The 14,505-nt window shown below is 34.4% G+C and overlaps 1 protein-coding gene across 1 annotated transcript in view; it reads left to right on the forward strand.

Moving 5' to 3' along the window:
- The window catches only part of RYR3 (ryanodine receptor 3), a 243,221-nt gene that overhangs the window by 88,393 nt on the left and 140,323 nt on the right, over nt 1-14,505 (forward strand). Inside the window, exons 13-18 of the mRNA XM_080595279.1 lie at nt 2,588-2,761; nt 5,651-5,772; nt 10,151-10,319; nt 11,307-11,442; nt 13,405-13,500; nt 14,218-14,336. Coding sequence (XP_080451405.1) covers nt 2,588-2,761; nt 5,651-5,772; nt 10,151-10,319; nt 11,307-11,442; nt 13,405-13,500; nt 14,218-14,336 — 816 coding nt within the window. The remainder of the gene's footprint in view (nt 1-2,587; nt 2,762-5,650; nt 5,773-10,150; nt 10,320-11,306; nt 11,443-13,404; nt 13,501-14,217; nt 14,337-14,505) is intronic.

Raw genomic sequence — 14,505 nt, forward strand, 5'->3', positions numbered from 1 at the left:
GTTACATATATTTCTCAATGTTAAAGGTATAATATTTTAAAGTCGTCTTAAAATATTATGCATTCCAGATAAATTTTACAACATTCAGCTATTCATCTGAGTACACTAAAAAGTTGCAATCTTTCAAATACTGTATTAAACTACTTTTTCTACTTATTTGATATGGGAGAAGAAAGGAGAAGGTAAAACTAAAATTACCCTTTTTCTTTTATTTTCTTGGCTACTGGTGTGCAGAAACGTATACAGTAGGGTATACAAATTATAGTAAACATACCAGCAAGACAGGTTCACTTTAAGGTCAGTGTATCAGTCCTCTTATATTTGTTGACTTTATGTCTTTTACTTTTGTTAAATAGGTTCTGCCTATGGCAGTACTTTTAACACAATAATAATGTGCAATAATTTGATACAATTTGAACTTGAGAGCATAGGTCAGTCTTAGTAAGAGTTCAGCTGTCAGGTTGTCTAACCATTTTTAGGAGTAGGTAAAGAAGCCCTTGAAGTATCAAGGACGCTTTCCTTACTATGCTTTTTCAAGAACACTCTTGAAAAATCATTGTAAAGCTGAGTTTTATTTCTTTGTCCCATTCATACTGCCATTCCTTACTTGCCATCAGTAGGAATTCTTCCATTTTCTGAATCATGTCTTTCTTCTAGTATATTAAGTTACTTGTGAACATTGCATATTTTTGTCAGCTTTGCCCCCAAGTTAATTTGTTCTTTTTTTTCTTCTGTTGCTGTTGCTATTTTTCCTTTGACATCTTCCAGACCCTCAATTTGATTTTATTTTTTTTTCACCTTGATTCATTCATGGCTTCAGGGAGTTAGACACATAATAGGCTGTGAAGAGAGGGCTTTGAAGGAGAAAAAGGTTGGGAGTTTTGCTGCTAAGATAGGTACAAATATCAAGTTAAGAATTCTTACTTTTATTCTTTTTTATTCCTCTCCACTCCCATTGATCTTTTTATGACTATACTTTGGCTATTAGAAAACATTCCCTCTCTTTGCACACTGCTATCAAATGACTTGGCTAAAATCCTAGAGAAACTGGACAGAGCACAAAGAACAAAACATCAGGAAGAGAAATTTATGCTCTATTGCTTAAAGTGCCTTCATACCCCTAAAAACATTCTGAAATTTGAAAAATCCCCTCCCCTCCCTTCCCCTCCCCTCCCCTCCCCTCCCCTCCTCTCAGAATCAATATCACTTTTTCTTTAAAAAAACAGTAGCTTAATTGATATTGCTTGATTTTTGACACAGAGAAAAATGCTTTAATCTTCAGGGGGCTATGTAAAGCTATGTAATTAATTGTTGACAGTTAATGAATTTGTGCTGTTTTCTTGTTTTCTTCATTACTTAATGACCTTACTGTACATGTGTATTGAAAGGGTTCATCTTTATGTGTATGTGGTAGTATAGTCCATATAAACGTGATGTGACATAATTTCCACATTGTCTTGATATTGTAATGGTATCCCCAAGGAATGTATTGTAATTTCATTCTACTTCATCTTGGCATTATAATACTGTCTGTTTCCGCTAAAATATTGTTGAAATATGCCAGCTAAATTCCATTTAAATGGAAGTGGATTAGCGTGGTTATGATAGAATTTCTTTTTACTCCACAGATGTTAAACATTCACTGAACTATAATGAAATAAGAAAACCTGTTATACATACAATAATGTAAACTATATATCAATGTCTAACATGTTTTGTTTACTTCGGAACAAATTAGCAACAATTTACACTTCTGTCCATCAGAGGACTTGGAATAATGGGAAAAAAATAATCTAATTACTTATTTTTTTGTTTAACCACAAACATTCATGCACATCCCTAATTTGCTATTATAGAATTTCCTGCTGAGTTCAGTTTTGAAAGGAAAACTTTTTTATTGTAAAAAAATGTACTTTCTTTATAAACTTGGGCTTACAAACTGTACTGGGTGTTCTAGCCAAGCATTGAAGTGGCTTTAATGGAGATTTGAAAGAATCCATTTCCTCTTACAGAGATGATAAACGTAGAAAAATAAAATAAATTTAAAAAATAATAAATAAATTAATAAATAAAATAAATGTAAAACCACATGTTACAGATTTGCAAAGGTAATATTTTTTCTTTGCTGGTTGTTGAAATATAGAAGCATCATTCCAAGTGAAGTTTTTATCTGCATACGATAGTTATAAGCAAAAAATCATCTAGCATAAAAATATTTTAATTACATTTCAAAATATGTTTCTGCACATTTTTCTTCTTAATTTTTAAGCTAAAATTTGAAAAATTTAATAATATAAAGTTCTTCAGACTCTACTAAACTGAGACCTTAATTAAATCAACGATTAGTGACTGATTAGGTTAGGTTAATTATTTAGTTCAGTTTAAGCATTTATCTTTTTTAATAAATATTTACACAGTAATGATTTTTACTTGATATTTCAGTGAAAATGCTGTTACTTCAAATTTGAAATGATATTTAATCAGTTAGATACTGACTAATTTGACAGAGTTCATAATTTTGGAATGTTGTTCAGTGTAGAATTCAATGGGTTATCTTGTTTCATGAACTTTCATTTTACGTTCCTAGGAGCTAAAAGAAAAACAGGATTCCACTCTTAAACGTGATATTGATGGAATGGGAGTCCCAGAAATAAAGTACGGTGATTCAGTCTGTTTTGTTCAACATGTGGCCAGTGCTTTATGGTTGACTTATAAAGCGCAGGATGCTAAATCAGCACGTTTAGGTCTCTTGAAAAGAAAGGTAATGTTTTTTGTTTGCTTGTTTGTTTGTTTCAATTATTAGTTATTTGTAGAATGAATATTAGTTGCATAACAGTTTTAGTCTATCCTGTTTTTTTTCTTGTTGTTGATGGTGGTGGTGGTGGTTGGTTTTTTTTGTTTTTTTTTTTAACCTTCCTGTCAATGTGGTAATTATAAATACTTTCTTTTACGACAATACTTGCTTTTCTGAGAAAAAGTAGTCAATCTACAAAGGATGTGGATTTCTGTACATGCCCACTAGTGGTTGTAGTAAGCAGGATCGTGGTTTTAATTTGTGTTTTCATGTGATGGTGTTACTCATGAATGATAAAAGAGATCCTTGTAGGAAATCCAGAATAACAAAAAATCATAAGTTATGAAGTAATTATAATCCTTGCAGCTGTAGAAAATGCAAGGAAATCCCAAAGATGTTTCCCCGTTATTTTATTCAACTTTTTCAACATTAAAATTTTATTTAAGCAAATATGATCTTTATTCAGTATGTTGTCAGTGATTCTGTGAGCATTTTGCATTATTTAATAGAGCAGTCCTAGAAAGTATGCATGACTGACAGAGTATTTTTCTTTAAGGTAACCTTATTCTTGAAGAATAAACTACATTGGATGCCTTGTAAAAGGTGTAATCTCATTTACAGCATGCATAGTCACAAGAGGGCAGTGGGTTCCCATTCCCTTCAGTTCTTCTCAGCAGCGCGGCTGATCACGGAAATTCTTTGTGTGCCAGAGTCATTAAGTATTTTCTTATTAAGAGACTTACACACACAATGATACTCTCTTCATTTGCCATGCCAGCATTGGTTATGGGATTCTGTCACACCAGAGTCCCATTTTGCTTCTTGTGAAAGCAGTATGTAGATTCTTCCTCTATATTCAGGGAAGAATTTTGCAATAGTTAACCTGTGAGGTTTAGTTGTTTTTTTTTTTTTCCAGCTTTCTGCTCAGCAGCTCCAAAGAACCTCCATAATTGCCTGTCACTTTTATTCTCCTTTCAAAGTGTTTCATTCACATTCAAAGGCTCTAAATCTTTTGTTGCCCCCTCGCCTGGAAAATTCTCTCATGCTAAGTGCCTTCTAACAGAAGAAAACTCAAACCTTCTTGCTTCCTGTAATTGATATGCCTGTGGAGGCAAGAAACTTTTTTTTTTTTTTTTGTCCTCTGCAAAATAAGGTAATAGACTGTAAGCAAGTTTGGATATATGTTCTCCTTTAAATTTCATGTCAAATTAATTTTTCTACAGTAAAAGTGTAGTCATATCTTGGTATTAATCTTCCACCATCATTCTGTGAGGTGATTGTTGCTTTCAATCAATATAATACTTCTCAAGCTGGTCTGCATTTTTTTTTAATGTGCCTCTGTACCCAAGGAAGATCAAGAAATACCTTATTTTTGCAAGAAGCAAAACCAGCTTGTATCTTGTATGAGACATCAGATGCTGTCCTGAACTAAAGGGTACTTTTTCCATTTTCCAGTGAGCAAAGTCATCCTGGTAGTTACATTTTTCTTGGTCAAAGAAATAGGGGAGATTAGGCCCTTAACAGACTCATCTCTTCCCTGATGTACTTCTTATTTAAGAAGACTAAGTCTTTTGTCAGCTGTGTGGTGTTGAATGTAAAGTTATTTGCAAGTTGTGATACTGTTAATATCCTATCTCAAATGTTTCCATTCCTGTAAGGTCCTTTCCAGAATCTAGAGCTACATACAACAACCTGAGGAAACATTATCAGATTGATGTGTGTTTTCTTATTAATTGTGTGTGAACAAGATTTCTTTAGTGATTGTTCAGTTAAGAGACCTCAAGACCCTTTGTTAACTGAACAGTGGTATTTCAGCTAACGAAGTCACACACAGCATAACCATATATAAAGAAGTGCTTGAACAGAACTAAATATGACTGATACATAAATTATTCTCCTTTAAGGTAAAATTATCAGTATACTCATTTAAAAGTGTCTTCCTAGTCTTCTCCATCATATTTCCATGGATTCTGTGGTATCCAAAGAAGCATCACTTACAGTGCTTTGGTATACCTACATGCCAGTATGAAAGAAAGCTATTGGTAAATCACCTTTCCTTTTGTGCCAGTAACCATTAGTATAACATTGATTATGTTCTTTCCATACCTATTCAGTGCCTACAGAATTACTCAGCTCACTAGGATGTTGGCCAGCAAATTTTGACTACCTCAAAGCTTAAAAATATATATTTTTCAGTGAGAGTTCAGTAGCTTAACTTTTGGTCAAAGCAGTAGGATAACTCACATTTTATTCTTTAAAAAGTGGTACAGAATTTTAATGACTCAACAATCAAGGTTTATTTTATGTGGTGTCTAAAATTATGCCAGCTTTTTTGTGGAATTAGGTATTTAGTTAAAGGGAAAGTTGACAACCCAATGAAAGATCTCTGCTATTGCTTGATGTTCCTATGATATTTACATCTGGTTCTCTTAATAATCCAACACAATGTGTAGAGAACAGTTATATGAATCAGGAGTTACTAGTAAATGCTGTTGCTCCATTAGCTGCATTGTAATTTTCATGATGTTTGTCACTCCAGCTTGATTTTCTTGTCAGTAGTCTTCTTGTGTATGAATCCTTTAGTGAATGATGCTTTAAGGTAGTGACAATCTTTCCCTAACAGACAGAATATAGAAATAATGAAAGTTCTTGTCATGTCATCGCCAAATAACTTTTATGTGAAACTGACAAATTTGTAATTAATTAATAAATAGGTATTCAGAGTGAGCACAACGTAGTAGCTCAGTATATATGCAATTACTCTTTTCAGTACAATATTGAAATAAATGTTACAAGAATTTAAAAGTACTAAAGGTTTTTAAAATCATGGTTTTGATAATTACTGACTTTCAATAGGTTATATTGCACCAAGAAGGCCATATGGATGATGGTCTAACCTTACAAAGATGTCAGCATGAAGAATCCCAGGCTGCTCGAATCATTCGCAATACTACAAGCTTATTCAGCCAGTTTTTAAGGTAGTTGTTACCATCTTGTATACAATAATTTTTGTTTGTTTTAAATATTCTGAAATGAGAAAAATTTCTCTAACAAAATCCTTACTTCCAGTTTTCAAATATTTATATTTAGAAGCTGTTATCAATTTATTTTTACTGATTTGTCATTTTGATGAGTACTGCCATTAAATAGATAAAGCTCAGCTTATTTAAGACTCTTTAGATGAAATCCAATACCTCGATGCCAGATTGAAACTGGACCAGAATCTAGTTCGAAGATGCCAAATGATTACAGGATAATTCTTTAGTAAGTATTCACAGTAAATTAAACTTGAGAATATTCAGAAAAGAGTTCTTATCTTCTATTTGTCTTGGTAAACTGAATACTGTAGTTAACTTTATTCAAATTTGTCAAACCACATGAAAGGAAAATAGATGCTTACTCTACTGTCAAGATCAGAATAGAATAGAACAGGATAGGGTTATAGTAAATGGAGTTACATCAGGCTGGTGGCCAGTCACTAGTGGGGTTCTGCAGGGCAGCATTCTAGGGCCAGTTCTCTGCAATGTTTTCAAAGCTGATTTGGATGTAGTGTTTGGAACATTTTTTTGGCAAGTTTGCAGATGATACTAAACTGGGAGGAGCTGTTGACTCCATCGAGGTTGGAGAGGCCTTGCAGAGAGATCTTACCAAGTAAAAGAGAGCTGGGCAATCACCAACAGTATGAAAGTGCATGGGCAAGTGCCAGATTCTGCATCTGGGAAGGGGTAGCCCTTGCTGTATGTACAGGCTGGGGGGCGAAAGGCTGGAAAGCAGCCCTGCAGAAAGGGATCTGGGGATTTTGGTCAACAGCAAGTTGAACATGAGTCAACAGTGTGCCATGGCAGACAGAAGGGCCATACATATGCTCAGGTTTCTCAAGCATTGCATTGTTAGCTGGCCAAGGGAAGGGATTGACCTGCCCTACTCTGCGCTGCTACAGTGTCACCTCCAGTCCTCCAATACTATGTGCAGTTTTGGGCATCACAGAGGACAAAAGGATAATAAAAGGATGTGAAAATGATATATAACTATTAGTGTTCTAAGGAGGGCTGAAAAGATAGTGAAGTGTGTAGAAAGCAAGAGGTATGAGGAGTGGCTGAAGTCGCTTGGTTTGTTCAGCCCAGAGAAGAGGAGATGGAGGGGAGGCCTCATGGCGGCCTGCAGCTTCCTCGTGAGGGGAGGGGAGGGGCAGGCGCTGAGCTCTGCTCTCTGGGGACAGTGAGAGGACCTGAAGTAATGGCATGGAGCTATGACAGGTGAGGTTCAGGTTGGATATCAGGAAAAGGTGTTTCACGGGGAGGGTGATCAGGCACCAGAACAGGCTTCCCAGGGAAGTGGTCTTGGCATAAAGCCTGCCGGAGTTCAAGAAGCATTTGGACAATGCTCTTGGATGTATGGTTTGATTTTTGGGTGGTCCTTTGCAGACCCAGGAGTTTGACTTGATGGTTCTTATGGGTCCCTTCCAACTTGGGATATTCTATGATTCTATGATTTTTTCTGTGAAATCATAGCAGCCCCAAGTCCTTACACATCAGCAATGGAAGGAGACACAAAATAGATTTCTGCATATCTGGAAGGAGAATACCCCTTTATTACCTTTAGTATCTTGGCTGCAGCATTTTACTTGTACCTTTTTAATCATCCATCCTCTTGACTCTCTAAGTCTCTGTCACCCCTGTGGTATTTGGAAGACTTACAGACCAGAGGAGAAGGCAGACCTCTCTGGTGAACTGTATTCTGTATGATGGATTATCTGCAGTAAGAACAATTAGGGCAAAAGGCAAAGCATCAGCTGAGAAGATACAAAGAACAACATCTTAACTTGTTTCTGTCACGTAAATCTGTGGTTTAAACTGACACATATATATGCAGTGAAATAGATTTAAGAATATGCAAAATCAGTAAGAGCATCTCAGCAGAGAAACAGCAACTGTATCTGATTAAAAGGAATAACTCAAGTTTTGATTCTAAAATTATTATTGATAAATATTGATTATTATTATTATTGATTCTAAATTTGATTAGACTAGAACCAGTAGAATTACCTTCTGAATATTTTTTCTTTCAAATCTTTCTAACTAACTCCATTGCCGTCTTTCAAAAGACAGCAACGGAGTTAGTAATTACACCTCAATACAAATTATCTGGGATTGGACTGTTCCACTAACTGTATAATAGAAGTCAAACCTAATGTGGAAACAGTCATAACTGTTTCCACAGATCAGAACACCAATGCCCTTGGAGACTTGGTTGTTGTTAAACAAGCAATATATGAGTACCCTAAGCACAGAATCATTACTACAAAGGACATTAAAAAGTTAGGGGAATTAAACAATTTAATAAGACATAAATTTGATTTATCATAATCTTGATTCATCAAGAAGGTTATATAAAGGGCCGTGCTTGGTAAGTAGTTGCTTAATATCCTTGCCACGCATTGCAACATAATACCTTTCTTTCCATGGAAAGGTATAATCTCAGCCGATAACAAAACAAATGTGCTAGACATTAATATCATTTTATCTAAATTTATATGTTGCTGAAAGAAGATCCTTTGTCCTCATGAGATCTTGAATCTTAATGAACAAATAACATGTTCAGCAAGAAATTATACTGTATTTATGACATTTCATCCCTAGTTTGGTTTTCTGGATTCAAGCTTCTACTTAAACAATATTATGGATGAAATAAATTTTCTGAGTCAAAATTGACTTTCTTTCACCCTATTAATGCACTTGCTTCAGCTTAATTTTTTCCATCATCTTGGAGTGTGTTTTGTGTTCAAAAGGCTTTGTTCATGTGCTGTATATCATCTTGCTTGTTAAGGCCCTTGCTTGTTATTCAGAATGTTTTCTGTAACTAATCAGTAGAGCTTAATTTCAACAAATCTTAGTTATCAATAACTTTGAAACTTTACATAGAAATAGTTCTAAACTAATTGTTCTGATAAAGGCATTAGTATTCAGCTAGTGAAGGAAAGTATTTTGAAAACTGATATATAACTTTTATATGTAGTTGTATTTGTCCTTTTGAATAACACCTTTAGCTATGCTAGTTTGAAATTATGGTACATTTTAAAGCACAATTTTATTATGCTATCTTGTTACATTTTTTCTCCTTTCCTTTATAATTGTATGATATAATTATATCTCCTTTCCCTATAATTGTTATAATTATTTATAACATTTATCTTACACTAATATACTTAAAGGACAATGACTCTAACAAACAGCAAGACAACGATCTTTGCTTCAGTGAAAGTTCCATGTTTCTTTCACTATATCTCTTACTATATCTCTTCTATATGATATGTTTTTATCTGAGAATTTTTGGGGTAAAACACAGTTTGGTGTCAATGCATATTCATTTATAATTGCTGAGATAACATGGAAGAGTACACAATAAAGTAATTAAGGATATATGTAGTTCTTAGGAAGCTATTTTTTCACAGTGCTTGGCAGAAGTTTTCAATGTGATAATCAAGTAGTTATCCTTCTGTTGCTTCCTAATACACGAAAAAAAAAAAAAGAGTTTACATTTAAGAATTTGCTTCCACAGAACACTGTATGCTAGTGTGTTTAAAATGACATTACTTACTCACAAAGGACTACACTACTTCTTTTTAATTCCTGTGCTGAAGATATAAAAAAAGAGCCACCTCAGCTATCAGTCAGCTCCTCCTAGATTACACTACCTATAATAGTGAGTCAGACCCTAAAAAATGGGGCTGTCATCCAAGATTGTTTGAGCAAATGCTTGAACGGGAAAGAGACATTATTTTACTGACAGTTGGGATTCCCTGAAATGCTTTATATTTTTAAATCCCAGCTTTTTTACTTCCTATATAGAACAGATACAGAAGCAACTAATTAATGGTTAGGATTACCAGCTATTTTTGCATTCTTCATCTAGACAAGTGGGGGTGTACAGCTGCAATAACTGCTAACATTTTAGGCCATCTGTAAAATGCACCTGTAACATCAATAGGATTTAAAGCATCTAAACAATATATATTACTGTAAAAAATGACCTTGCTACATCTTTTATCTTTCATCTGTCTTCTTCCTTACTTTGTTTTTTCTCTTTTTTCTTCCTTTTTTTTTAATCTTACTCTGACTTTAAGTCACTGCAGAAGAGGAAATGTGATTCCAGTTCAGGAATCTCTGAGTATAGAACACCTGAACAATAGATGTTTGAATGGTTTGCAATTCAGATCAACTGTTGTTCATATACATATGTTCTATGTATAAAAAGACTTGATTTAGATATGAACAGAAAATAGGCTGTTCCATTACACTGTAAATTAGTGTGAAAATGAATAATGCTGCCAGTCTGTGTCATTCTTGATTTCCTTAGTGGAAACAACAGAACACTATCACCCATCGCCCTGCCTGTTGAGGAGATGGCTCAGACTCTGCAAGACCTGATTACTTACTTCCAGCCTCCTGAAGAAGACCTGGAACACGAGGATAAACAAAGCAAGCTTCGGTCACTGAAAAACAGACAAAATCTATTCAAAGAAGAGGTACAGAGAAAGGATTTGTTACCGTATTTTGATGTTAAATGTCACAAACATTGAGAGGAATCTAAACATTATCATTCAGATGTGTGTGTATATGTAATGGACTGTAATGCCATATGATAACTTGCTGTTATGTATTTTTGACTTCCATACTTTTCACAGGCCACAAATTCTCTGATAAAATTTGGTCTTAATGCTTCTAAGCATCCTTAAACAGGTGCTATTGTTAAAAGAAATTATAGTGATTAAAAAAAAAAAAGTATTCTTCTCTCTACACATTTACACATCCTTGATGCTCCAAATGAATAATAAAACTTGGATGAATGATAGATGTTATTTCTGATGTCTTGCCTGTCCACCGTGGTATAAAAAAGGAACTTTTCATGTCTAGAAATTGGGAAAAGGTTAGCTTTAGTGAAAGATATGTATTACATAATTCTAGAATTGCTGCTTTCTGAAATCAGAATAATTATGCTTCTTTATAAATAGGAAGTATAATTTACAATATTTTTAGCCGTATTTGAATTCCTTGCAGGTTTTCAGTGTCATTTTAGTCTCAAACCAAACTGAAGTTAAAAATCTGTTCTGGTATTTTAACAACTTTGTTTTACAGATATTTTATTGGCCAGCAAAATTTCCACCGTTATTAATTAAGTAAAGTTCCTTTGTGTATAAATTGTTTTTTTTTTCTATATAAGGAAGATTTTATGTAAAAAAGATTCTATTTGCAAAAAAAATAAAAGCCTTTATTGTCAGCTTTGTTTTATTCCTTATATTTTATGACACTCAGCTGAGTAAGGAATGTTACAGAATCATTCTCCACAATAGGTGGTTTTGATATAGAAAAATACATATTCATATCTTATAAGCACAGTCATTTTTTAAACTAAGATAATGCAATTTTTAAAAGAACAGTGAAAAAAATATTAAAAGGACAGCACATGCTTTTTTCATATATAGTTGTTTTTCCTCTCTGTTTTATGTATATAGGGCATGCTGGCACTAGTTTTGAATTGCATTGATCGTTTAAATGACTCCAACAGTGCAGCTCATTTTGCAGAAATTGCCAGAGAAGAAAATGGTACCACATGGAAAGAAATTTTAAATCTCCTTTACAAACTGTTAGGTAAGTTCTTTGATTATTCCACTGAAGTGAAAAAAACAGGATATGTATTCTTTATATTTTACTTGTTGCTTCACTACCAAAGAAGAGTACTTTGTGTGTCATTCATTCTGTCATGTAAGTTATAGAATTTCTTCCATATATTTACTGATACTTACTACAGAAAACAGAGTTCATTGTGGTGGATTAAGAACTGGCTGGGTGGCAGAGCTCAGAGTTGAGCTCAGAGTTGAGACTGTGATCAGCAGCTCAGTCTAGTTGGAGGCCTGTAGCTAGTGGTGTCCCCCAGGGGTCAGTACTTATACCAGTCCTGTTCAACTTACTTGTCAATGACCTGGATGAAGGTACAGAGCGCACCCTCAGCAAGTTTGTTGATGATACAAAACTGGGAGGAGCGGCTGACACACCATTCAGAGAGACCTGGACAGGCTGGAGAGTTGGGTGGAGAGGAACTTCATCAAATTCAACAAAGGCAATGCGGGCTCCTGCACCTAGGGAAGAATAACCTCATGCATCAATACAGGTTGAGGGTTGAGCTGCTGGTAAGCAGCTCTGCAGAGAAGGACCTGGGAATCCTGGTGGACAACAAGTTAACCATGAGCCAGCAAATGTGCTCTTGTTGGCCGTGGCCAGTAGTATCCTGGGGTGCATTAGGAAGAGTGTTACCAGCAGGCCAAGAAAGTTATCCTCCCTGTCTTCAGCTATGATGAGGCCAAATCTGGAGTGCTGTGTCCAGTTCTAGGTTCCCCAGTACAAGAGAGACATGGAGATCCTAGAGAGAGGAGGACTATTAAAATCATTAAGGGACTGGAGCACCTCCTCCATGAGTAAAGGCTGAGAGAGCTGTGCCTGTTTAGCCTGGAGAAGAAAAGGCTGAGAGGGGATCTTAGTAATGTATTTAAGTATCTTAAGGGAGTGTCAAGACAATGGGTCTAGACTCTTTTCAAGAGTAACCCGTGATAGAACAAGAAGTAAAGGGCACAAACTGAAATGCAGCAGTTCCATCTGAATATGAGGAAGACACACTAGAAGTGGTGCTTTGAAGCATGAGATTCACAGGGATCATGAGTAGTGCAGAAATGCAGGTGCTTCTGAGGAAATCTTCTGATTTCTTAAGAAAGTAATGAAATGTCATTGCCTGCCTTTTACTGCAGTCTTAAGAGTTTAAAGAAAAGTAGGATGAAAACTCTTTAGTGCTCTGTAGGCCTTTACAGATATCATCTTGATTTTCTTCTGCAGGTACAGTTTGGACATGATTGTTCTGTTGTAATAAATGTTAAGTTAATGCTTCATAATAAAAATCCTTGACAGTTTTATACAAAAGGCTTTTTGTTATATTTCAATGATCTGTAATAACTTCTAGAATAAAGAAGTTTCTATTGCTTATAACATTCAACTGCTAATGAAATTTCAAAGTGCAGTCAAATAACATTGTGTTTTGTGCTACTGAAGACTAAAAGCTATCCAATCTATATCAGGTTTTAAGCAGAAGGTAGGGCTAAAGAACAGTACCCAACCTGTGCTTGAGTGTAAACTTCCCACTCATTGGTAGGAAATAGAACTGTTTCAACCTATTGGTCATGACAGTGCTTAACAGTTGCATTGAACAAGAGTGGTGGATAATTTCTATAACTAACCAGAGATAGGAGTAAAAAAAAAAAAAAAAAAAAAAAAAGTAAATGTAGCAATGAAATAAAACAGAGATAAAATGTATTTTTGCTGAAATTTTGGTTTATCCAGTAGACCCCGTCAACTTCAAAAGTTGCATGCTCTTAAGAAACTGTCAGTTGCTGATAGTCAAATTAGTGAAAATCTTAGTTCTTTGTTACCATAACACACATGTATTTAGTATTTGTTTATTTTGTTGTGAATTTATTTTAAAAATGTTAAATTACATATGATCAACATTAGTAATTAAAAAAAAATCTACTGTTATAAAATTATAACTTGTGGATTTCTTTTCAGCTGCCCTCATTCGTGGCAACAGAAACAATTGTACTCAATTTTCCAGTAACCTTGATTGGCTAATAAGTAAATTGGACAGATTAGAATCTTCCTCAGGTGAGACTTACTTTTATTATTAAGTTAACTCTCAATACACTGCATACAGATGTTGTGCGTGATATTTGTCAGAGCAGTTTTGCTTGAAAACAGCATGCGTTAGAAAATAAACTGTATCTGGATTTTATTTTTTTAATTATTATTAAGCAAAGTGTTATATTTAAACAAGCAGTTTTGTGTTTGTTTGTTTGTTTTTTTCTCCATTTATATGGTATGTGCAATACCACGTCCAATCAATGTTGAATTTGACTTCAGTAAATTGATGAATTTTCAGAAAGTATCAAGACTATTGTCCCATTGCTGTTAAGTAACACCAAAGTTGTTTGTGGGCACAACTGCAAATAACAGAATTGTTTAGAGATATTTTTTTATATTGCAGTGTTCAACAAAATATCAAAATACTATACAATGCTCCCTACTAAAACCTTTACCTGCCTTATTGAAAGGAAGGAGTTTAAATTGCATTTTTCTTAAATGCTTTTTAAATCATGGCTATTTTCAAAATAAATCAGAAAGCAACAGATACATAAAGCATTGATGTCTAATGTAGCTTACATCATAGGCATATCAGTACTCTTTGAAAGTGTTTTCATTCTCTTTTTAGACTGGAGAAGAAACAGTGTCTCTTAAGATACCCTGTTATTTACTGAACTTTTGGATTATGTTCAGTTGTGCAGGTGATTTAATGGCAACATTTTTACTGTGGTCTTCATACAGGTATTTTGGAAGTGTTGCACTGTATCTTGATTGAAAGCCCAGAAGCTTTAAATATAATAGCTGAGGAGCATATAAAATCTATTATTTCATTGTTGGATAAACATGGGCGCAATTACAAGGTACGTTTGGAAAATCTGAGGATGTATTGATAAGCTTACAGTGATTGATAAGGAACAAAAACAAACAAAAAAACAGGGAAATGTGTACATGGAAATACATGATACTAGTATCTTCAAAGGAGTAAAATAACCTGGAAGTATGTTTGCAAAATTGCTTTGTTGAGATTTA

The sequence above is a fragment of the Anser brachyrhynchus genome (genome assembly GCF_964034855.1).
Source record: "Anser brachyrhynchus genome assembly, chromosome: 5".
In the NCBI taxonomy this organism is placed as follows: domain Eukaryota; kingdom Metazoa; phylum Chordata; class Aves; order Anseriformes; family Anatidae; genus Anser; species Anser brachyrhynchus.